We start from the raw sequence: 26857 nt of genomic DNA, 5'->3' as shown, positions 1-26857 counted from the left end.
TATATGAATATTTGAATAAAAAAATCATATGGATCATCATCGAACATAGGAATGAGCACTCAATCAATGGAATGTTTTCTTTTAGAAAAAGAAATTCTCATTCTCTAGTCACCAAAGTGCGGTTCACATATGGGCATTTGAAAACATATTTCGCAAGCAATTTAGCCTAGAGCTAGACACTTCTCCGGGAAGTCTTCCACTTTTCTATACAATGAAGAATAAAAACTTGGTACTAAGGTCTTGAAAAAGAACTTTCATATGAATTTACATTTCAATTAAAATTATTTGGAGAATATTATAGAAATTTACCATGCATGAAATATGATTTAGTTTTTTACATGCATGATGATATTGACTCTGAAACAAGCATTACTTTCTATATTTACATAGTTAAATTTTAGAAAACATGAATAGAATATATATATATATATATATATATATGTGAGAGGAAATAGTATAATATGACGAGGATAGAAAGACCTATAATAATAGAGATTGAGTAAATGGTTCAATATTCAATGAGTTTAAAGTTGATTATTATGGGCAAATAATGGTGAAATTAAGTTACATCTTAAAATCTTTTATTTATACAAAAATTGTCCTATTACAACTAAAATACAGTAATAAGTTATTTTACAAAAATATTCCAAAATAATTAATGGGAAATTTTTTGCATTGCCAAAGTCACATGATTTGTAGCAAGGATATTGAACATATAAGATTTGTTTTGGTAAATGGTCAGTTGTCAGAACCTCCAAAATATAATTCTGATTTAACTATCACAAACAAAATAAATTTGTAGTATGATCGTAAAAACCAGGTCGAACCCAAAGAAAATTTTGTTTAATCTTCCTACAATATACTGAAATGAAAAGAACGGGGGATTTGAATGAAAAATTAAAGAAACAATAATTCTAAAAATAATAAATTGATATTTTGTTAAATCAGTTTAAGGATCCATACATCCATTCCTATAAATCTGTTGATCATCAAAGTAAAATAAATTTTCTTTCACGTCAAGCAAATAAATTCGATATTTCTTAAAGCTAAGGGAAATCAATGAGAATATGAGTAAATTAATTAGACAAAACTCTCTAATCAATTTCTTACCATCAAGTGAATTTAACATTGAAAGCATTTCTCATTCACTCGACAATACTCTTAGGAGTAAAGTATGTGCATTTATTTTAAGCAAGCGTTCAAAAGCTTGACAATTTAACTTAGTTTATTCTTCTCTAGTAAATCAAGATGAGAGTTGCAGCAATCAAATTAATTCTTTTGCTTCTTACTCTAAGCCCTAACAATAATTACGAATTGAAAGAAATTAGAAAGTATACAAGCCATCTCAAAACAATTCAATAAGCTTGAATAACAATCAATAACAAAATTCTGAATAAGGAAAAATAAATACTTCAATCTAAAAGAATTATAATGATAACGTTACTTCTCACAACTTGCCAATGGAAATGGTGTGTATTCCTCTTGAACTAAAATTAGGAATTTGTTCATAGTTGCTAGAAAATTGACAAAAGCATAGAAGAAAAGAATGTTGCAAAGCCCTTGTTTCATATGTGTTCTACTCTATTTATTCTCTTCCTTGGCTGCTGAATTTCTTTAGAATTCTTACGCTAATTAGAAGTCCTTATGCTACTTAACTCCTTCCTTCTTTATCTGGTCCTTAAGGTTTGTTAAATCCTTACGAATTTGTGTTGAAAATGGACTCTGCTGCTTTCACAACTCTGTTGTAATTCCAACTCTGCTGCAACTTAGACTTTATTTCTAACTTGGTTTCTTGCAATATCTAACCATCCCATCTATATTATTTCATTCATAACATGTTAGAGGCTTGATCGTCACCTTTCTTAGGTACTAAGGCCTACCATTTCTATGTCAAACTCTTAGTCGTGGTGGTATGCTTGACACCATTAGTTTCCTCGTCAGATCAGGAGACCAATCTTGTCTTTTAAATTGCATCTGTATTTTCACCTTCAAAATGATTTTATCTGACCTAGAATCCTTCATAAAATTAGTATTCCTGGATGTTTAAATGATGTTAGGCTTTTGACTCGCATGATTTCAATGTTTGAGGCTCAAGATATGTCCATTTGAATATGTAGTGTGAAATAGAGAATCTTGTTGTAAGGAGGATTTGGGCTTGATTTTGCAGACCTGATTAGAGGTCCAAACGAACTTAGATTTCTACCCCTAATACCTTCCTGAAAAGCTTGATATGTGTACTTTAACTTTGATTCAACCCACATTCACATTCTGAAGTTACAACTCGGTGAAACACCTATCACAATAAGCTTAGATAAGCTTATTGTCTGAAACATAACTTCCAAATGAAGATATTTTTATCTTGATATGTGTACTTTAACTTTGATTTCAATGTCTGAAACATAAAATGAAGATATTTTTATCTTTTAGCAATTAATTCATAAAGTCTTCTAGGCATGCCACACTCATAAAAATAACTTCCAATAAGCTTAGATAAGCTTAAAATACGTTAAAAATCATAGTGTTAAAGGAATAAAAACATATGTATATTTTGCACTTATCAAATTCTCCCACACTTAGCTTTTGCACATCCTCAGGCAAAATTTCAATTTTAATTTTCCTATGTCAAAAATGTAATGTCATTAATGAACAATAATTAAACTATCAAATCATCATAACATATCATGAATAACACTCTAAACAATTTAAAAATGCTCAGCAAGTTTTTTCACTTGAAAATAAAGTAACTAAATGTGTAGACCTCACAAAAATAGTCACTCATTTCTCATGTGTTTAAAAGGTTAGTGTTTCACTCAATTTTTTCCACTTGAAATGATCTACCATAAGCTTGCAAATATTCTCATTCTTCACCACTTGAATTCCATGCATGAAACAAATCATAAGGTCTTTATAAGGGTTATAATGGGGCTCGGTTCAAGGTAGAAAATCTTTGGTAGGGTAGCTTAGAGATGTTGGTAGGGTAGCTTAGAGCTGTAGAAACTAATGGAGCAAAATTACCCAAAACAAAACATAGAATATCAAACACTCCATCTAGACATTTTAAACGTGAAAATATTATAGCCACATTAACCTCCTTCATTGATCGTTAAAAAGAACAGTTTTTATTCAAACCAAGGAACGATCTTTCACCTTTTAAATCTCCAACCCTTCACTAAATTTAGAACAAGTTGTTCTTTTTTTCTTACATAAATTTATAAAAACTCAAACAATTCAACATAACAACTTGATCTACTACCTCAACTCCACAAATTAAGACACCCCCAAACTTATTCCATGTATTCATATGCTTTGATAACCATGAATGATGCCTCGTTAGCTCTACGGCTTAGGTAAGACACTTTTGGTTTAAGGCTTGTAGTGCAAGTTCATAATTCAAAGAAACAATTCATAAACTCTGTCATAACCTATTTTTGGGTTATTCCTCAAATTCAGCTTTGTCATCCTAAAATAAAAATAAAAAGAAATAAATTAAAGAATGGCAATTTAGCAAAACCAAGCTTAAAGGATTACTCATATAGAAAAAATCAAGCTGTAATTTTGGATAGAATCAGTAGTGTAATTGTACCCCATTTTACCCAAAACTGGAGAGACAATGTAAATTCAAGGTAAAGTTATATAATTATTGGACGAATTTGCATATAAATTAAGCCTAAAGACGTAATTAGATTTTAATATGCAAATTTGATTTAATCATGGATCAATTTAAATTTTAATTATGTTTAAGAACTAATTTAGGTTCAATTGAAGGATTTAATTAGGTGCAAGGACTTAATTATACTTTAAATGGGTCAAATTAATTGTATTAGGGGTTTAATTGGTGAAAAATTAAGTTTAGGAGCCCAATTTGAGCTTAATTAAGAAGATTGAAATTTTAGAAGATCAAATTTAATTTTTACCAAGTCAATTGATTGAAATCAAGGGTAAAATCGCAAGAAAATTAAAGTTTTGGGGTCAATTAAGGGTTAAATTGAAGAAATTCACAGTCAATGACCATTTTGTAAAAGGCGTCGAACTCTAGAGACCCAATCGGCTGAAATCTGAGGTGAAATTAAAAAGATTTGAAAGTTTAATGGTCAATTAGAGATTAAATTGCATAAATTCGAGACTAAGGACCAAAATAAAAAAGGCGCTGTAATTCGAGGCTGAAATTGAAGTTCCTCAAGGGCAAAATTAAACGTTTGAAGCCAATCAGGGGTGTAATTGAAAGAAATCAAAAATCAAAGGACTAAACAAAAAAGGACCAAAACAGCACTATTTTAAGCTTGATTGTTCATCTTCTTCTTTAAAGAGGTTGTTCGAGTGACCTCCTTCCTGAGGCGTTTTATATTTCATCTCTCCATCCAATTGGACAAAACTTACACCATCATTTGACACCTGACTACACGCCAATTGATCCATTCTAGTATATCGAGGCCACAGTGGTTATGGCATCGCCTAAAGTGGTCAACCCGACCAGCCAACGATTGGGATCCTTCCATGTCGAACCAAGGGCCAAGATTTGGTACCAGTGGAGACCAAACATCCCTTTTCCACCCTCTATAGATAAATATGAATTTCATGGCTTGAGGGAGGAGAAATCAGAGGCCAAAGTCAACAAATTGGCTCCCCCCCCCTAATTTTTTCTTTTTCTACCATTGTTTCTCTTTTCCTTCTCTCTCCATTGTGGCCTTTGGCCACCACCACTCTCACCACAAGCTTGACCACCACTATCTACACCACAATTCATTAGCATAACCACCAGTCTACCGCCTCATGTAAAGAGGAGCCATTGCAAGCTTCTGTCTTTCCTCTGTCTTATTCTCCTTCTTCCTCCCAACCTAAGGTTTCTCCTTCCCACAACCAACGCCAACCACCAATTTCTCTATCAGTGCCACCACACGTCTCCCTTTTAATTGATTGTATCTCTTTCTTCCTCTATAGCAACAAGATCTCCTCTACCGCAAGCTTCCCCTTCTCTTTCTTCTCCTACTCTCTCATTTAGCAACTAATGATGGTGTCTCCTCCCACAACTCCATCATCGATCAACAGCCAGACCAGTCGACCTCTCCTTACGCCAAGTAGTCCCCTCCTTTCTTCTCCTCCATCTTCTTCGCCCCCTGCCATTGTCATCCTGCATGCAGAATGATAATTCATTCTGCATGTAGGGGGGAGTAATTAACCTCTCAAGTTTGGGATGGACCCTTGTCATCCCAGCCAAAACCCAAGAAACAAAACAGTTTGCAGTTTGAATCAGTTGGGTCGATTTCGGCTCAACCAGACCCGGCTAGGTTAGGCTAGTTAATTGAGTTAGGCCAAACCCAATATATATATATATTAAAAACAAAAAATTCCCAAAACAATTTTAAGGATCATTTCAAAATATTTCTGATTTTCTCGCATGTTTTTCTACTAATTTTACATAATATTGGGTTGTATGTTTACATTGTAAGATGCAGATCCGGTATTAAAATACTCGATTTTCTCCGAAATATTTCTTAAAAAAATCAAAAATTGAAAAAAATCTCAAAACTTTTAAATTAATTTCCCCTTTCAAAAAAAATGTTTTATTTTCATGCATACAGTCAGATCCTAAAAAGTTTTCTAGGCATATTTTCATATTAAAAAAATTGCATCTTTCTCATGTTTTAAAAAAAAGGGCAAAAATTTAGATATTGTAACCAGTTTATGATTATCCATTAGGATTTGACCAAAATGTCAATAACCCTTTACCAATCATTTTGTTTATTTTATATTAGGGTTTAGATATAGAATTTAATATTTAGAAATGTAAAACTACACAATAAAATAGACCCTCTGATATTAAAGATACAAAATGCAAAATAAATGCGATGCTAAAATTTGAATTTTAGAATGATTAGGATTTCACCAAATAAGGTAGAGACTCTCTCACGAAAAGAGATCTTTCTTAGACCTTAGAATAAGATCAACAGATAGAAACTTGACTTAGAAAAACAAAAAACAACAATACAGCTTACCTTAGGTAAGGTGTACTAGGGGTGATACGCCTTCCCTTTACACAACCAGTATCTTACTCAGACTCTCGCAAACCATAGGTTTCCTAATAACCTTAATATTAGGTGATGACTTCTGAACCTCAAATATAATTTTATGATTAAACCCAAAACACTTTCCTTTCCCAACAACATACCTCTAAGGAGGCTCACATCTTAAAACACACAAATCCCGACGTGGCACCCCACGACAAGCTGATAAGGGTTTTCAATGGAAAATTAATCCAAAGATGAGCTACTAGGCTATATATGGCACTTACAATATAAGGCCTTAATCATATTCATACATGCATGTATATGTGTGGTTTCGAAAAGAATCTAAGCAAGTTCTAGAAAAATATAACAATGGAAGAAAATCACACATGCAAGGAAAATAAAGACCAATATGAATGTTTCAGTTTTAAGGTTTAAAGTCTCACATGTTTGTATTTACCAAATCTAGTTACTTAATTCCCATTAACATTCCAATCATTCAAAAGCACCTCAAAAACAAAAACAAAATCGATCCAAAAACACTGAAATTTTAAATCACATTAATTCCCCCACACTTAATATGAACATCATCCTCAATGTTTGCAGTTACACATTTTAAAAAAAGTAGGGAAAACTGCCTAATTTTTATTTTTGCACAATGTTGTCTATCTTTAACATTGGGTATGTCGTTTGGTGTGCTCCACATTTTTGCCTGAGGGAATAGAGTTTGGCAAAGAAAATATGATTGAGAAAATATCAAATAAACAATACTAAATTGTTTAGGTAAAGTTTCTTTTACTCACTGGTTTGCTAACACTGTTTGGGTGAAGATTGTACCTAGTTAATAAGTTGTTGAAGGGATGGCTAGGCAGGAGTATCTATTGTGGAAGGGAGACCTATTACATGTCATACTTCAGAAGTGCTTTGATTATCTACCATAGATGATGAGTAAGGTTGTCTATAAACCAGTTTTGGAAGAACTATCAATGGCTTTTTGATCAGTTTCTGCCAGACAATGCTAATTGATGATGTCTTAAAATCTAATATGTTTAGGAATGAGGTTATTTAGCATTTGGATATTATTTAGTCAAATGTTAATATCAGTATTTCCTTTTTCTTAGCTTAGAAAGTACAAAATTGATGGAAAAAGTCCAAGTACATGATGGGATTTGGAACCCTCCGATGATAAAGTCAATAACTTTAAGTGAGAATGATAATAAATAAAAGATAGAGCTTTCAATTCCAAGAACAATGGTGTTTTCTCTTGTTGTTGTGTGGCTAATGCTCTAAGGATTAAAATATATAAGCTTAGATAGTAAGAAAAAGTGAACATTTTACCTAGGTGGCATTTATACTCTCTAAACCTTGTCACTTTAGTAAAGGGACCAGGGAGTCATTTTCTCTTGATGGCATTAATGAGAGATAAAGATCTTTTACATATCATTAATAAGGGACAAATATTCCTTACAAATCATTAATGAGCATTATTGATATGGAAATATGGTAAGCTTTTGGGAGATTTTTTATACAACTACAGGTGTAGGGAAATGATTATTTCTGACATGAATAAGTCATGTCAATATTATTAATGATCTATAAGGTGGGGAAGACCTTTTATACAACTACAGGTGTAGGGAAATGATTATTCCCGACATGAATAAGTCATGTCAATAATATTAAGATAGAATCCTATGATCATAACATAGATCTCTAAGACTAATTAGGTTTGATGCACAGCCAAACCTAGGGAAGATGACTCTGATAGTTTAACAGACACATGGTGCCTTAAGCGCAGCTCATAATTGAACCCAAGTATATTGGGTCTGATATTTTTCTATACCCACGGTGCCTTGGGCTCAGCTCATAGATGAGCCCAAGAATATTGGGTATGGATACTTGTAAGATCCATGTGACTTGGGTTCAGCTTAAGGCTGAACTCAAATATATTGGGTCTGGCAACTCGCCATACCCATAAAGACTTGGGTTCAACTCATGGTTGAACCCAAGCATATTAGGTATTTTTCAAAGAGCTTTAGAACTGTTCAGTTCTCAATTGCATTGTTAATTATTTTTCTTTACAGACAAAATCACCGACGGATTGAAAAGTCATCGATGATATTTGAGGGGTTTCTGAAATTTTTTTATTAAATTGAAATTTTAAATTATTATAGATGGAATCACCGATGGAATGGTTAAAAATATTAATATTTAATTATTTGTCGGTAAAATGCCCTGATAAAAAAACTAGAATCCCTCATTTCATAACAGATGCGCCTCTTATTCTTCTTCTTCTCCTTCTTCTTCTTCTTGTGTAAAAAATATTAACGTCCCTTTCTTTCTTTCTCTTCTCTCCTCAACTACTTCCTTTTTTTTCTCCACACGCCAGTATGTCTTTTCTTCTCTTCTTCTTTTCTCTTTTTAATTTTTTTTAATTAACATACTTTATGAATTTGTTTTTTCTTCTCTTCTCAGCTTCACTCACAATTACATTAAGGTAAGATTCTTCTTTTCTCTTCTCTTTTTTTATGTTTTTTTCATTATATTTGTTTTTTTATTTATTTTTAATTTTTTTATTCTTAATAATTGTATGAATGTTGTTGTAGGATTTTGTTTTCATATGAGATCAATTTTGTTGGATTTTAGTTGGATTTTAGTTGGATTTGTTTTTCAATTTTATTGTTCAATTTTAATCAAATTATTTTATTTGTTGCTAGATTATGGGTTCTGAAATAGGTTTTCTAGGTTAGGTGGAAATTATTTTTAGTTGATTTATTTATTTGTTGCAAATTTGTTTGAGTTGATTTTCTTCTTCTTTTTTCCAAGAAACCCAATACCTGAGTATTATGGAGTATTGATTTATATTAATTTAATTATTTTCTACTTCTATTAAATAGATTTTTAAAAAATATTTTTAAGTAATTACTGACGGTATTACTGACAGAGTAAGATCGATGTTAGTATATTCCAGAGAGTTGAAAAAAATTACTGCAAATGCTATTGTGCCACTGTTTTATCACTGACAGAATTGCATGTGGTATTTTTATTGGTTATATGGCAAAATTCCAGAGGGAAATACTGACAAAATGAAGCAAGCACTTTTTTATGCGTTTTTCCCATCAATAAATTCATAGGTAATTTTATAATTGACGAAGTATTTCTATCTGTAAGTTGGACGATAAATTTATTATTGACAGAATAAGATTATAAATACCGATAAAAAATTCTATCAGTATTTCTAATAATTCTAATAGTGAATTAAATATCACTCTCGTATATATAAATTTTGTAAAGTTTGCCATCCAGCAGGATAAGAAATTTACTAAGTAAATTATATTGCTAGCTAATTAACAAGATCCTTTACTTTCACCATGGATTGCGAGGTGATCTACCGTGAATTGCAACAAGGTTTTACTCTTCTTTTTTTGTCTTTTTTACTGTTATTGTTTTTCTTTTCTTTTCAATGCCATTTTTTAATGTTGTGTTTATTAGGATTTAAGATTGGTAATTTATTTTGATTTATTTTTTATGTTGTTATCGTGATTTCAGAAAAACATTTTAATATTGGGTTGTTGTTCAATTTCATGAAAACAAATTCAATTTTGTTGTTTACTAAAAAAAAATAAGAGAGACAAAATTAAAACAAAAAAAAATAGCAGGCCTTTGTTTTTAAAACAAATATGGTGTCAACTCTAGTCCTTTTTCTCTTTTTCCCTTCATTTATTGATTTTTTTTCTTTTCAATTTGATCCTTCAATGTTATGTTAGTTGGGATTTTGAATTGATAATTTGTTTTAATTTATTTTTTATGTGGTTTTCTCAGATAAGTGTCCTAACATTGAATTGTTACTTAATTTCACAAGAAAGAATATGAATTTATTGTTTTGAGAAAGAATGAAAATAATGAGATCAAAATTGAAAAGGAGGCCTTTTTTAATATATAAAAAGGTGTTAGTGCCTTTTGGGTTGTTTTTTTGCCTTGGGATTTTGTTAAAAAAATCATTTTTGTTCCGTTTAGGTTTTCAATTAAACAGTTTGGTCCAAATTATTGTTCTTACATTTAGTTCCCAAGTTTAGGATATGAGAGGGAGTCATTAAAAAATGATAAAAAAAAAAAGAGAAAGTTCACAAATAGCTACTTTTAAATGATGAAATTTATCATTCTTGACGTCAACACATTTTATTTGATGAGAGGAGTTATATTTAGGTTTTTCTTATTTATCTTTTTGAAAAAAGTAGATGAGACTCGATAATATTTTTTTTATTCAGGTTGATTTTATATTTTTAAACTTATTAAATCCTATATTTAAACCAAATCAGGTTTATTGAGGTTCTAATGATGTTTTTTAAGTGTTTTCAACCAAAATAATTGTTGAAAGATGGGTTTTTTATCCTTTAAAATCAGTTGTTTGACTTTCTTGCTACTTGTGGCTAGAATTTGGAAAAGTAGGTAACGCATCACCTGCTGTATTTTTTTTTAAGAGCGGACGATATTTTATCCACCCCTTGAAAATATTAAAGAATAAATAAGAGGCTTGGACATAGAGACATGCCCTTGGCTTGCTATCCTAGTTTTTTTTAGAGTTGTAAGAGGTTTTTTTTTAATTGATTTTTTTTCTGTTTTATTCTTCAATATTGAATATCTATTGGTTTTTCTTATTATTTTTTTTTAATTTCATCTTATAATATTTTGTTGATTTTGAATTAGGTTATATAATTTGTTATGGTTTGCTTTTTTATAGGTTTATTATTATCTCAAACAAATGCTCTGATATTTTTTAGTGCTCAATTTTACAAGAAGATTTTTTTATCAATAATTAAACAAAAAAATAAAGTTGTTAAACTTAGTAAAATCCATTCTTGATGGAGTTCATTACCTAGATCACATATTTGATGGATTAACTTTGATTAATTAAGAATTGAGTTTCATAATTTTTTTCAATTTAATTTTTATAGGTTATTTCTCAAACAAACATAACGACATCGGGTTGGTTGCTTAATTTTATGAGTGTCTATTTTTATTTTATTAAACTCAATGGAATCCAAGACCTTGGTTACATGTTTGGCAAGTTAAATTAAGTTATATAATTTATTTCAATTTGCTTTCTATAAAGCTATCACGATGTTGAACAAACTCTCTGACATTAAATTGATACTTAATTTTACAAGCGATTATTTTTGTTATCATATAATTAAATAAAAAATAATTTATAAATATATAAAATCCAATGAATCAATTATCCAAATCACAAGTTTGGCGTCTAATATATCATTGTCTTAATATCTATATAAAAAAAATATATAATCTTGAAATTTGTATTTAAACACAAACCATGTTTTCACTAGACATTCAAATTATTTTTTAACCCACAGAATCTATTAAGTCATGTTAGAACGTAATATGAATCATAAGCTGGACAAAATGTTTCAAGGTGTCGCTGACTATCAAAAATTCCCCCAAACCTAGATATGTATTTTTAACAACGTTCAAAAAAAAAAAATTCTCGGCCAGTCATACAGTTAACCACTGTGACAATTATCGCCGGCACCGATTGCCGGCCATGGGGCAAAGCCAAAAATTATTGTAGTCATAATTGATTATACAGTTAATACTTCACAACGCCAACCCAAAGGAACTGCTATGAAAGGTGGCAATTTTCAAGAATGGACTGGTTCCAACTTCCAAGTGATTAGATTCAGTCATCCATGACAGCTGCAAAAACCAAAAACCACCACCGTCCGTGGTGGCTATAGAAATCAAAATTGTCTAATAAGAAAAACATGACAAAGATGGCCCTTGACCTCAATTTTGACATTAGAAAATGAAATCAATCACCTTCTTTCAACAGGCCTATTGACATTCCGTCAATAACAAAATGGCTTCCAATGCAGAAATAACAGAATTTACTAGTGGTTGTTTTTTATTTAAAATATTATTTAGAAATGTATTCAAATAATATTTTTTATTTAAAAAAATTATTTTTGACATCAATATATCAATGTAATATGAAAATATTAAAAAAAAATTAAATCAAAAAAATTTAAAATTTTATGAAACACGGTTTGCACTGTATTTTTAAACAAAACCTAAATGATGGGAGTGTAAAAATTACAGTCCATAATTGCAATAAATGATAGTCCAATGAGTGCAAATTACAACCTAACCAGTTGGCTTCTAACCACATGATCCAGGCGGGTCATCTACGAACTCCTTGTTGGTAAAACTTAATGCAAGGCAACACTACTGTTCAGTTTTAAGACTTGAAATGAACATGAATTTTAGGAATTTGAATGCGTTTGTTGAGAAAGTTGGAAGCCCCAAGACACGAGAGATCACAAACATCATCACGATATCACAAATTCAGTTAATGTTCACGCTCTAGAGCATCCTACAAAAAAGCCTAACCAGGGCGTCCCATGTCTGTTAAGAAATCTCTGGTGGCTAGAAGGAGTAACAAGGAACACAAATTGAACCAATAATACAAGAGTAATTATTCAGCTCCACTAAACTATGAAATGATCCATGGTAACAGTCACAAGATACTCATCCAGAAAAGTAGATAAGAAAAGATAAACCTTTTGCATTGCCTTTCCCTCTCATTTCATTTTTGCCTCTGTAAAAAGAACATGGCGATTTACTCGAGGGTCGTATTTGCGAAACTCGAGCTTCTCCAAGGCTTTCTTGGCACTCTTCCTCTTGACATAGAAGAATCCAGTTCCAGCAGCAGAAACAAGGCGGATGAACATGAAAGTCTTCTTCTTTTTGTCACCCATTGCTTAACTATATATGTGTGTGTACATCAGAAAGTCACCAAAGAGTATGAAAACATATTCTTCTAAAGAAACTGACAGACATGTTGCTTTAAAAACAATAAGCAATGAATATTATTCATATATCCACAGATATACATCTGCAGGTCATCACTGAAAGCAAAGGGCAAACTTGCAGTTCCAACCATAGCTATGCGCATTCATGTCCTTCAGAGCAGTCACTTCAATAAAAATGTTCAACGATAGGAGCTTCTTCAAATTATCTTTCCTAGAATCCTACATGACCAAAATATAACTACTTAATGACTCCTAATTCTTATAATTTATTTTTTATTATGGGTGTATGCATATCTAATAACTGGAATTCAAAATCCATCACAATTAGCATTACCTAATGAACTATAAAACCTATACAGCACAGCACCAGTAAACTAGAAGAAGATGGAATCATTGCACCCTAACAGCATACCACATTTACAATATGGAAGTCTCACTTAGACATTTTATCAAACACCTTTTAAACAAACTTGATGTCATGAACCGGACAAAATAAACACGAAACTTCAACCTCATTAAAGCATCTTTCTTTACTTTCCACTCCTTCCGACTCAAAACCATGATTAATTCTCTCATTATTCTTTCCCTTTCCATAAAAAAAAACAAAACAAAACCCTAACTCATAGTGGCCAAACTAAGCAAATCTCACTATGAATAAATATTTTACAGAAACCCCAAGAAAAGAACTGCAGATTAATACATCATAATGAAGCAAAGAAGAAGAAGAAGAAGAAGCTCACTTGGTACTCTTCTTTGCAGCCGTCAACAAATTGTCGGTCGACGAAAAGCAGAAGCTGAAAACACAAAACCCTTCGAAAATTGAAATAAACCACACGTGGTTTGATTCAATTACATAAATGCCCTCCACCATTAATGTGTATTACCTAAAATGACCTTACCACTCATGTTAGCCATTAGCATTACTTTACCTTCACAATCCCCTCTCTCTCTCCTGTTTCCCAGTAGCAACGAAGTGGTAAAGGAAACAAAAGTACAAAAAAAAATTATTGTTAATTCCTTAATGTTATATTTGGTTACTGAGAAAATGTGGGAATTGATAGAAAAGTTTTGAACTTTGCTACTTTTGTAGATTATTGTTGAAGATGGCAGCGAGTGCTGTGGATGCGACGGGGAACCCGATCCCGACATCAGCGGTGTTAACGGCTTCATCGAAGCATATAACGACAAGATGCTTTCCGGAGAACGTGGAATTTCTTAAGTGCAAGAAGAAGGATCCAAACCCGGAGAAATGCCTCGATAAAGGCCAGCAAGTCACTCGCTGTGTCCTTGGATTGTAAGTGCAAATCTTTACAATTTTGTCTTGAACCTTTTTTATCTAGTATTTTTCTTGTGATACTGTTGCTGATGATTATTAATTCATTATTTGTTGTGTTAATTAATGACGTTTAATTGTAATTTATGTACTGGTATTAAGGGTTTTGGGGCGTTTGGGATATGAAGGTGAATGAAATATTGGGTTTTGGTTATTTTATTTTGGGTCTGTTTGGCTGTTGAAATGTGGTGGGATTGAGCTGGAAAGCAAGGTCGGGTCTCTGATTTTTCGTGTTTTTTGCATTTAGGTCGGAATGTCTACTTCCATGAGGTTGATAGAGCTTTTAATTAATGGGAACTAAGGAACTTGCATCGTCTCCCTGTTTTTTTTCTTTTTTCTTTTTTTTTTGGCTCTTATATTGATGAAGGTTACATTTTGTGTTTCAAAGTTGAGGAATCAATTTATGTAACCTTATGGGTATGATTGGTTTTGCTAGATATGAAGTTCTTACAGTTGCTGATATGGTTTAGGCATCAAGCTAGAATGATTGGTTGATGTAGTGTTTATTGTTTCTGAATTCATTGTGGAGCTAAAATTGGATTATTTTTTACGCCGGTATTTATGTTTGCTATTTAAAGTTAGGCAAAAGCAGCTGATTGATGCATGTAGTTAGCTTTCTGATGCATTGAGTGGCTGCAACTAGATGCATGGTATTGCTACTACCCCACTATCGTTATTAATTCATGTTTGCTTGAGAAAGAGATTTGAAATAATGTATTATTTGTCCACCTTGGGGATGTAGATAGTCAAGAATCTAAACCTTGTTAACATTGATTGCATTTCTGGGTCATAATCCAAGCAATTATTCATAAGAGTATAGAGTCTTGATTAAAAAAAAAAGTAGTTCAAGCTCATGCTTTAAATGGTTTCATGCAACAGAGATCCAGTCACCTTTAACAATCCTTTAGTGCAATCAGGGACTGAGTGAATCCATTGCATTCATTTTTCCATCCATTGACTCTTATTTTGTTTCTGTTATCTTAGCAATCGGGGTATTGCAGATATTATAGATTCAGACAAATTGATTGTAATGTAGAAGGATTAAAAATTGCATGCATTGGCATTTCCACACTTAGATTTATAGCATGCATGTACAAAATTAGGTGAGTTCTGCTTGTTGAATAAATTATCATACCTGAATGTCTCATCAATGATTGAACTTGATCTATTTGTAACCTGGTAGATGGTCAGAATGTCATTTTCTTCCCGTGTGCGATACTGTGAACAAGCTGTACCACAAACTTTATTTTTAGTTTTCATTTTTCTGATAGGCTGTATGACTTCTTTATATCCCACAGGTAAAATTGCCTAATTTATTATAAAATGATATTTAATGAACAGTATATCAGTTACTTATAAAGGACTCTATCCAGCATCAAACCAACCCACCAGCACATGCTCACCATTTCACACTTTGGCATGCTTGGTTGTATAATCTAAATTTTGAGATGTTTGCCACTGCAGGTTGAAAGATCTTCACCAGAAGTGCACAAACGAGATGGATGCTTACGTTGGTTGCATGTATTACTATACAAATGAATTTGATTTGTGTCGCAAAGAGCAACAAGCATTTGAGAAAGCTTGCCCTTTGGAATGATTGGCAAACGGAACTAGTAATCAGCTCACAATAATTTAGGTCACAAAACAGTTTGTGATGAGCAAATACTGCTGGTGCTAAAAATTTTCTTTTTCTTGTGCCAATATTGTCTCACTTCTGGTACGCTCAGATTGTACTTTCAGATTGCATTCAAAAGAAAGGATAGGATGTTTTCCCGTGCTTAAGGATGTTTGCCGATGACCATATTTGCTTTTGGATTCTGATAGATCTGCAGCCTGCTTGAAATATTGTGTTTGATAAATATTCATGAAGAAACTAGGTTTGGTGCGGCATAACATTAGGCTTTGTTTGTCATTGCGGTCTAACTTTGCTTTTTTAAAAAAAATAGCCTGAAATTAGGGATGGGATTTTGAAAGGCTCTCCTGCTGCATATTGTTGCCAGGTTTGCTGGCCTCTGAAGGAATGCAGGCATTAATACATTCATAGCGAGTACAAAATTTCCTTAGTTGCTTGTAAAGATTTTTAACCTAAGCCACAAATTCCACATATTTTGAAAGGCGCGTTCCTATTTCCTGGAAAGAGCACTATTGAGTAAAGGTCATCTCCCTTTATTTCGCAAGTTCCCAGAATGCTTTCTGTTCCGTCTCTCCAGTTTTTTTATTGATGGGGACAAAAGAGAGAGGCAAGAGGGAAGAAGTGAAGAGCAAAAAATTAGGAGCTAAAGAAGAGAAAGAAAAGAGAGGAAAATTGGGGGTTGGAAAATTGAAAGTCCCAAACTTTTTATTAAATTATTATAATTTAACTACAGTTTAAAAAAAATAGTATAAAGGGTAAAACCATGAAACAACCAGCTATTTAGTTAAAAATTCACAAAACTAAACTGAAGCAGAAAATAAAATAATAACAAAACTTAATTAAAAGTTCAAAGTAATTTGAAATCCAAAAACATAAGCTACAACTTCATTTCTTAACATTGAATAACGGTTGAGCAATCCTCCATTATCAAAGATCATATATATATATGTAAATCATGTTTCAGATCGAGTGTCTCTATCAATTCTTCTAAGTTGAGAAAACTCGACCTCATCAAGTATATCTCCAAATAACTCCAATAACACTTCTAAAAATCAAAATTAAATTGTTGTAATGTCTATCATGTAATCCAAGTACAGTCTCAATCTAGTCAGCTATCTCATAAACTAGGATTTCTTGAACTTCACTATCCCTAGTGAAAACATGTAAATTCAAAGTAATATTAATATCTTTCTTTTCTACCAATAATAAGAATAAGCATCATGGATAAGATGTTGTCTTTTATATAAAACAAGGCTCTTCAAATCAAAGGTGAAGCTAATATCAAATTTTAATAGCAATTTAATGACATAATTACTTTATTCAAACATTTGCAACACTTTGAATGATCTAGTACTTCTCACTTGCAATTTATTATTGCTTTTCAAATGACACCATTCAAGTATAATCTATATCATGAAATATTTCTCAACATTAAATGCATCATGATATTTATATAAATCAACATTAAACTCTTGAACTACTCTTGAACTCATCTTTATTGACAATTCATTTTCCCTTATCTTCTTTATAAACTTGGGCACTCCTAGAATTTTGCTTGTGGAGTGTAGCACCTAACAAAGAACTATTATTCTTAAATTGAGACCTGACAAGGGTGTTATGATGGTCTTAATGTTTTATTCATTGACTTTTTATAACTAGCTTCTAATCTTACACTACATTATAGGCTTGGTCAATGGTGGAAATGCCTTTAAGCACAACCTTTATTTTTAGATCATCATTCAAACCTCCACGAAACCTACAAAAAAAATTATGGCCTCGTTCTCTCTAATGGCATTTTTCCATTATACTCATTAAATTGTGCTATATATTCGTTATTCAACTTATTTCATTGCCTAATATTTTTCAATTGATTTAAGAGTTTATTCCTATAAGATTATGATAGGTAATTCTCGTGTAATTTTTGTTTCATTTCAATCTAATCAATGATAAAAAATTTATCTCTCCTCTCTAAATAGTCCTTATTATTTTTCTAATAAAATCAAGCAGTATTAATGAGTTTTATCTTAACAAATCTAACTTTTTTATTTTTTTAACAAGTTGAACCAATTAAAAAAGTGATGAGCAAAGGTCATGATGACCGTCAAAAGTCAAGGTCTCTTTTATATTAGCTCTCATGACTTGCTCATTAGGGTTAACATAACTAGAATAACCTAGATAATAGTTATATTAGGGTTAACATAACTAGAATAACCTAGATAATAGTTATATTGGTGGTTTCCTTGGTGAACTTCAATGATTATTGATTTGATTTTTACTAGGCTTTTAGGTACTTTATTTGAGAACTCTTTAGGGATTCAACTCTTTGAAACAGGTTCGTCACTTGGGTTTGCATAAGTTGTAGTTCCCTTTAAATAGCCCTAAGGGTATCACTAATGATCCAGTCCATTATAAGTATAGACTCGAAGGTAGACACTGGACGACCATAATACAAATGTATTTTACACATACTTAAAGGTGAAATTAAAATCATAAACGATTCTTACAAGTGGAATTACAAAACAAAAATAAAGATAATTCTATCTTTTTTTTATTTTTGACTTGGAGATTAATCAAGATCATAATACATTAGAAAAATTATAAGTATGAAATGCTAAACCTTTTAAATGTAAATGATTAACCAAACACAATGTTACAACTTTCCACAAGTCTAACAAGAACTCACATTTAACAAAGAGAACTAAATGTTAAAAATTAATAACAAAAAAGGTTGTTGCGCAAAAATAACTTATATAAATGCAAGATGGGATTATTATTTTTTTAAACATAAAAGTTTATTAATGATAACGAATCACTGGTACAAAACTAGAAAAGTAAAATTCATCAATTGAAGGTTGAGTGATTTATCCACTAGATTATTTGATGATGGATATATATATATATATATATATATACCAATAAAAGAACAGGACTTAGACAGAACTTATAACAAATAATAAACAACAATAACAAACAGATGTAATGAACAAATACTCAGTACGTGGCGTTGTTATACCTGAGAATGATCTAAAAGATCGGGTCACAGGTTTCCAGCCTATATACTGAAAATCTTACTTAAATTTGTAAATTAACACAAGAAATATTGGGTACAAAGGAGAATTGATATGGGTTACAGGTTATGAGTTACAATGGAGAATCAGGAAAAATGATAGTCTGTCTTTTGAAGCATTTGGAGTCCCCTTTTATAGACGAGTTGGCATGGAAGAAGCCAAAATGCCTGGTGACAGAAAAGGAAGATGCCCATGTGGTGACAGAAAAGGAAGATGCCCATGTGGTGATAGAAGATGCCCATATGGTGATAGAAAAGGAAGATGCCCATGTTTTTTATGGGACCTTCATTTGTTGTCTTGCTGCTACCGACACTGATATTGGTTGTTTGTAGTAGTAGTAACAGGTAATATTTGTAAAAAAAAAAGCCTAAAACAAACAGGCTTAAAATAAAAGGGACTCAAAACAGGTGAGTCGAAAATAGGGCTTTTGAACAGATGAGCCTGAGAAAGTTTGGGAATGCTATTTTTTTATATACTTAATGTCGGTTGATAGGTGGTAAAATACCAAAACAGTCATCTTCATTATCATTTCCAAGGGAAATGGCAGGAGATGTCGATCCAAATGAGCTGGATTGGGATAAGATCGTGTTCGGGTCTTGGCTTTGTATAATGCTTTGGACTATTTGTAGGTATTCTTTCTCAGTTCTAGCAGAGGCAAGGAGAGCTTCCGTTTGAGCCTTTCTGGCTAGAAACTTTGACTGAGGATGATGATCAATGATGGGAGCTGTTTGATGTTTTTGTAACCATTCCGTAACCGCTAATTTGGAACTTTTGGATTCAGCTGCAAAAGAATCCCACCATTTGATTTTGAACTTGCGAACCAGAACTGGATGTCCGTTTTGTAAATTATAATCATAGAACCATGAACATACCCACGGCACAAAAAATTTTGTACAGAAAATGAGTAGGGAAGAGAACTTCCTTTCAGAAGGGGCTGGTTGGAAGTTGTTTTTGAAATGGAGGTAGCCGTTTTCAACTAAAGGATGGTCTTTAAGGTAATCAACATGACAACCATAGTAGTCCCACCATTGGAGGAACCAGAGGGGGAGGTTTGTAGTATTCATGTCATTATGGAAGTAGAAAAGCCAAGAATGACTATGGTTTGGATTTTGTAGGAGAAAGGCATTGAACCATGCCTGTTGGTAATCCAAGTATGTATAGGTGGTATTGAAGTCCTAGGGGTTCGTACGGAAGTGTATGGGGAAGGAAAGAGGTTGATGTAAGGGTTGTCCCCAGTCTTTAGGGTGAAGGATTTTGTGAATGATACATGTAGAATATGTTGGTTCGGTGTGATCGAAATGAAGTGTGAAGTGTTTGAATTTGATAGAATTAGTAATCTCAAGGATTGCGGCATAATAGGACTGTGGTTTGGCTCGATAGACATTAAAAACTCAACTGACTTGAAACTAAAAGACTCAGTCTTCAAACCTTACCAAATTACAAAAACAAGCTAAAAACAACTCCAAGAAAACCAAACAGACTTTCTCAAAGCTATCAAAACACATTTACAACACCTTGACAGTTCATCTTTAATTGTCCCAGAAACACCACAAACAACTAACCCTTCCACCTCCACAAATCAAGTTAGTACTCTACACAAAAGCCTTGAGGCATCTTCCGATGAAAGTACTTCTCAAAACCAACCTCTTACCCTCAACAAACTTATATGGCAAAATCCAAAAACATCCACTGCTCCAGACATTTCTATAACCACTGAACCAACTATCCTTACTCAACACAAATATAATGCTTCTTCCCTCTATGAATGGAATATAGATGGAATGTCTGAATACAATATCCTCAACATCCTCCAGCAAATGACTATGGCAGCCAATGCCTACAAAACCCAAACAGGAACCTTAGACAAAGCTATTGTTGAACTCCTTATTACTGGTTTTTCTGGTCAGTTAAAAAGGATGGTGGGACTACCATCTAACTGAAACTGACCACCTACATATTCTAAACTCCTTCCAAACATATGAAGACCAAACACCCATCCTTGACTCGTCCGGAAACACTATCCAAGATGCTGTATTGACCCTTATTCTTACAATCTCCTTACACTTTGTTGGAGACCCTTCTCATCTGAAAGACAAAAATGCTGAACTCCTTTCCGATCTTAGGTGTAAGAAGCTCAGTGACTTTCAATGGTATAAAAACACCTTCCTTACCCGTGTCATGCTTAGAGAAGATTCAAACCAACCCTTTTGGAAAGAAAAATTCCTTGCAGGTCTACCTATTCTCCTGGGAGAAAAGGTTAGAAACAAAATCAAAGACACCTTTACAACGAAAACCATACCATATGACCAGCTCACATATGGTGAACTTGTAAGTTTCACCCAAAAAGAAGGTCTTAAGATCTGCCAGGATCTTAAACTCCAGAAACACCTAAAGTGGGAAATGAAACGTACTAGACAAGAACTTGGTAGTTTCTGTCAACAGTTCGACCTTTCCACTAAAAAACCTTCTTGCAGCGGAAACTGCTCACAACCAAGAAAATATCCAAGCCACAAACCTCCTTATAGACGATCAGCCTATAAAAATCGACAACAGTTTTATTCCAAACCAAATTCACCTTACTACAAAAAACCTTACAAATTTACCAAACCCCAAAGACCTTTCCAGTCAAAACCCAAAACAAAATTTGACCCAAAAAACGTTACCTGTTACAAATGTAACTAGAAAGGACATACGTCCCGTTTTTGCAAAGTCAATACAAAACTTCATGAGCTTCAAATAGATGAAGATACCATTAACCAACTACAAGATCTCTACATTGAAGCTACAGACACCGACCACTCTTCTTCAGACACTTCTGAAGAAGAATTTCAAATTGATGAAATAACAACTACCAAAACTGCTTCAGATACCTCTACCAATTCCAAACAAATCAACGTCTTAACCCAAGACCAGGAATTCATTCTTGAAGCTATCAAAAAACTTGATGATCCTCACCTTCAAAAGACCTATCTAGACAAATTATTGAAAGATTTCAATCAGCCAGAAAACCCTTCATCATCTTACCGCTCTATATTACCCTCTACCAGTACCAATGCTATGATCTTACAAAAATCCTTAATAAAAAGAAATAAAAAAACCACTGTTACCATTCCAGAATTACATTCTGAGATAAAAACCCTCAAATCCGAATTACAATCTCTTAAACAAGCCCAACAAAAAGACTCTGTCATACTACAACATCTTTTATCCAAAATTAAAAGCCAGTGTGATAGTGAGTCTGATACAGAAGATCAGACCATTGAAACTCATGCATTGCCACATACACTTACAAATATTGAGCATATTCCAGATGATTTTCTAAATGTATTAACACAAATATCTTCCAAAAAATATTTAATTAGCATTACTCTTATTTTCTCAGAAGATTTCAAACTTGACACCATCGCCTTATTTGACACAGGTGCAGATTTGAACTGCATCAAAGAATGAGTGGTTCCAAAAAGATTTTTGCAACATACATCTGAAAAACTCTCTGCTGCTAATAATTCAAAATTACATATTGCAGGAAAAACTCAAGCCTCTGTTTTCAACAAAGGCCTCTCTCTTAAGACATTTTTTGTTGTTACAAAAGATATTAATCATACCATCATTCTCGGTACCCCATTCATTGACATGATCACTCCATACCAAGCACATAATAATTGCATTACTTCCAAAATCAATGGCATCAAACTTGTTTTCCCATTTTTAGAACAGTCTAAAACTAGAAATTTGAATTTAATTAAAGCATGCTCCATACATACTTATCACATCAATGCATTAATTCATGGCAAAAAATTCCATTTACATGATTTACAAAACCATGTTTCTTTTTGTCGTATAACCAAACAACTACAAAACCCTGATTTACAAAAGAAAATCGTTGATTTACAAAATAAGATTGAGCAACAGATTTGTTCGGACCTACCTAATGCTTTTTGGAAAAGAAAACAACACATTGTTGACCTTCCTTATGAAGATACTTTTTCAGAAAAACTAATACCTACAAAAGCACGGCCCATACAAATGAATGCTGATTTAGAACAGCATTGTAGACTTGAAATCCATGATCTCGAGTCTAAAGGTTTTATCCAAAAGTCTCGATCACCCTGGTCGTGTGTCGCCTTCTATGTGAATAAAAATTCTGAAATCGAAAGAGGCACACCAAGACTTGTGATCAATTACAAACCTCTGAATACCGCTCTCAAATGGATCAGATATCCAATCCCTAACAAAAAAAGTTTTGTTACAAAAATTGCACTCTGCATTCATATTTTCTAAGTTCGATATGAAATCTGGCTTTTGACAAATCCAGATTGATCCAAAAGATAGATACAAAACTGCTTTTACAGTTCCCTTTGGTCAATATGAATGGAATGTCATGCCCTTTGGTCTAAAAAATGCTCCATCTGAATTTCAGCGCATCATGAATGACATTTTCAATGCACATTCAAAATTATGCATTGTTTACATTGACGATGTGCTTATTTTTTCACATTCCATTGATCAACATTTCAAACATCTACATATTTTCTTTCATACTGCAAAACAAAATGGTCTCGTTGTTTCTAAAGCAAAAATTTCTCTCTTTCAAACTCGTGTCCGATTCCTAGGCCATTATATTTACCAAGGCACTGTAACACCAATAGAGAGGTCACTTACCTTTACAAACAAATTTCCTGATAAGATCACCGATAAAACCCAATTGCAACGGTTTTTAGGCAGTCTTAATTATGTTTTGGATTACTATCCCAATCTTCGCCGTCTAGCAAAACCCTTACATGATCGGTTAAAAACAAACCCCATTCCTTGGTCTGATCTTTATACCAACCTCGTCAAACAGATTAAGAAACAGGTCCAAACCATTCCCCTCCTCCATCTAGCTAACCCGTTAGCTCCTAAGATAGTTGAGACCGACACCTCTGACATAGTTTATGGTGGAATTCTCAAACAAGTTCACAATGACAAAGAACAGATCCTCCAATATACATCTGCCCACTGGAATGATTGCCAGAAAAATTACTCTACTATAAAAAAGGAGATCCTTTCAATTGTTCTCTGTATTACAAAATTTCAAAGTGATTTACTAAATCAAAAATTTATTCTACATGTTGATTGTAAATCCGCAAAAGAAGTTCTGCAAAAAGATGTCCAAAATCTTGCTTCAAAACAAATTTTTGCCCGATGGCAAGCTATTTTAAGCATTTTTTATTTTGATATTGTGTACATTAAAGGAGATTCAAATTCCATTCCAGATTTTCTAACCCGAGAATTCCTTCAAAACAGGTCTTGATGCCTCCAAAAGCAAAGGCCAAAGACAAGGGGAAAGCCCCTCAAACCCAGCCTACAAAACCAGAGAACCCTCAATCCTCCTACAAAACTCATGTCTTCAGCTATCTCAGCTGCTAAACCAATCAAATCTTGGTATGAGGCAGTTATTGAAGAAAAAGAAGCTACAAAACCCCAACAGGACCAAACAGACGTAGTCCAGCATTGGGTCGACACCATTTCCAAATCCCCAGAATTACTCCTGGCGCTACAAAAAGTTTCTCAACAGACCTCCGGTGATTCTGTCTCTCAAACAGGTTGTATTTCTAAACCACTTTCAAAACATCAAGGAGGCATTTCCACTTCAAAACCCCTCCTTTCTTTACAACAAACCAGTTTTCCAAAAACCAAATCCAAATATATTTTCAAAACTACTTTTCAAAATATTTTAACTATGGAAGAAGGATTTTATCATGAAAACCCTTCCATTGCTGCTTCCAAAATTTTCCCTCCAAATTGGTACTACAAACCCTGGAATCTAGCCAAACCACAGTCCTATTATGCCGCAATCCTTGAGATTACTAATTCTATCAAATTCAAACACTTCAAACTTCATTTCGATCACACCGAACCAGCATATTCTACATGTATCATTCACAAAATCCTTCACCCTAAAGATTGGGGACAACCCTTACATCAACCTCTTTCCTTCCCCATACACTTCCGTACGAACCCCTAGGACTTCAATACCACCTATACATACTTGGATTACCAACAGGCATGGTTCAATGCCTTTCTCCTACAAAATCCAAACCATAGTCATTCTTGGCTTTTCTACTTCCATAATGACATGAATACTACAAACCTCCCCCTCTGGTTCCTCCAATGGTGGGACTACTATGGTTGTCATGTTGATTACCTTAAAGACTATCCTTTAGTTGAAAACGGCTACCTCCATTTCAAAAACAACTTCCAACCAGCCCCTTCTGAAAGGAAGTTCTCTTCCCTACTCATTTTCTGTACAAAATTTTGTGCCGTGGGTATGTTCATGGTTCTATGATTATAATTTACAAAACGGACATCCAGTTCTGGTTCGCAAGTTCAAAATCAAATGGTGGGATTCTTTTGCAGCTGAATCCAAAAGTTCCAAATTAGCGGTTACGGAATGGTTACAAAAACATCAAACAGCTCCCATCATTGATCATCATCCTCAGTCAAAGTTTCTAGCCAGAAAGGCTCAAATGGCAGCTCTCCTTGCCTCTGCTAGAACTGAGAAAGAATACCTACAAATAGTCCAAAGCATTATACAAAGCCAAGACCCGAACACGATCTTGTCCCAATCCAGCTCATCTGGATCGACATCTCCTGCCATTTCCCTTGGAAATGATAATGAAGATGACTGTTTTGGTATTTTACCACCTATCAACCGACATTAAGTATAAAAAAAAATAGCATTCCCAAACTTTCTCAGGCTCATCTGTTCAAAAGCTCTATTTTCGACTCACTTGTTTTGAGTCCCTTTTATTTTAAACCTGTTTGTTTTAGGCTTTTTTTTTTACAAATATTACCTGTTACTACTACTACAAACAACCAATTGCAAATTTAAGCTGTAACCCATATCAATTCTCCTTTGCACCCAATATTTCTTGTGTTAATTTACAAATTTAAGTAAGATTTTATTTTCATTATTTATATTCTTGTTAAATTTTATGTACATTAAGTATGCTCTGTGTTTGATCAAGGATCCTGACATTGTTGGTCTTGCCTTGTTCATTCGCATCAGAAATCTGTTTATATTATTTCTTTGATCTTTTTCAAAAATCAGTATATAGGCTGGAAACCTGTGACCCGATCTTTTAGATCATTCTCAGATATAACAACGCCACGTACTGAGTATTTGTTCATTACATCTGTTTGTTATTATTGTTTATTATTTGTTATAAGTTCTGTCTAAGTCTTGTTCTTTTATTGGTATATATATATATGACTAGTGTTGCTGAATTTTGACTAAAAGAAATTGATTTATCTACCAAAGCTTGCCAAGGGAGAATTGGAGAAACAAGAAAAGATTGATATACGGGAATCTGGTGGTTGTTCTCTGGGAATTTGACTTCTATTCTTTTTGGTCACGTGACTGTCGACTATGCCCTTGGTGTTGTATTGATAATACGGTAACTTTTTTCTTTTTCTTTTTTTTGTTAGATCACGGGTCGATCAAAGATGCACGAGTTCTAGGGTTTGTGAACTGTTATTGAATTTTCAGAATTGAATAGGACTTTTGACGGGTCATTTAACAGCAAAAACAATTAAAAGCCTTGCTCTTTGATATCTAAGCTGAGAGGTAAGAGAAATAAGATAGGAGAACTTTTACGTGTGTGTGTAAAAAAGTAAAACTATAAAAAAAAAACAATTATTATTAAAGTTTGTACTAACCATTTAATTGTTTCATACAGAACTAATAATTTTATAAAAAATTTCTTTCAAATATGTTTTGAGTCAAAATTATCTTTTTCCAACTTGTAAATTCAAAAATAAAATTCAATTAAAATCTTAAAAAATTATTATTCATATAATAGTGGATAATTTTGAATAATCAGGTATGAAATCTATCATAACTAAATGAGGATATATCCTAAATAAATTATAGAAATAGCCTAGTAGATGGATTTATAAACTAGTGGAACAAGTCTAATCATGCCAATTCAAAATAACAGCTTAAAAAACCATAA

At 32.9% G+C, this 26857-nt stretch overlaps 2 protein-coding genes across 3 annotated transcripts; one reads left to right on the top strand and one right to left on the bottom strand.

Annotated features, from left to right (window-relative positions):
- Positions 1–12329: 12329 nt before the first annotated feature.
- LOC133695625 (uncharacterized) lies at positions 12330–13698 on the bottom strand. Its single transcript, XM_062117537.1, has 2 exons — positions 13567–13698; positions 12330–12779 (listed from the first exon to the last, which is right to left on the bottom strand). Exon 2 carries the CDS (start codon positions 12770–12772, stop codon positions 12596–12598), a length of 177 nt encoding a protein of 58 aa, XP_061973521.1. The 5' UTR covers positions 12773–12779; positions 13567–13698; the 3' UTR covers positions 12330–12595.
- On the top strand, positions 13671–15941 carry LOC133695624 (NADH dehydrogenase [ubiquinone] 1 alpha subcomplex subunit 8-B). 2 transcript variants are annotated; one of them, XM_062117536.1, is made up of 3 exons: positions 13671–13802; positions 13917–14120; positions 15624–15941. In XM_062117536.1, the coding sequence occupies exons 2-3, from the start codon at positions 13930–13932 to the stop codon at positions 15754–15756; spliced, it is 324 nt and encodes a 107-aa protein (XP_061973520.1). In that variant the 5' UTR covers positions 13671–13802; positions 13917–13929; the 3' UTR covers positions 15757–15941. The 2 variants fall into 2 exon arrangements, with proteins under 2 accessions (XP_061973520.1, XP_061973519.1); XM_062117535.1 differs by having other exon boundaries at positions 13689–13817.
- The last annotated feature ends 10916 nt before the right edge of the window (positions 15942–26857 follow it).

Source organism: Populus nigra, chromosome 6 (assembly GCF_951802175.1).
Source record: "Populus nigra chromosome 6, ddPopNigr1.1, whole genome shotgun sequence".
Taxonomy (NCBI): domain Eukaryota; kingdom Viridiplantae; phylum Streptophyta; class Magnoliopsida; order Malpighiales; family Salicaceae; genus Populus; species Populus nigra.
The sequence above is the reverse complement of the archived record's forward strand: the minus strand, read 5'-3'. Positions and strand labels throughout refer to the sequence as shown.

What these genes read in the sequence shown, in the direction of transcription:
- LOC133695624 (XM_062117536.1), top strand. Translation starts at nt 13,930, where the DNA reads ATGGCAGCGAGTGCTGTGGATGCGACGGGGAACCCGATCCCGACATCA. An exon ending in ACTCGCTGTGTCCTTGGATT is followed by an intron (nt 14,121 to 15,623) that starts GTAAGTGCAAAT and finishes TTGCCACTGCAG; the next exon opens with GTTGAAAGATCTTCACCAGA.
- LOC133695625 (XM_062117537.1), bottom strand. Translation starts at nt 12,772, where the DNA reads ATGGGTGACAAAAAGAAGAAGACTTTCATGTTCATCCGCCTTGTTTCT.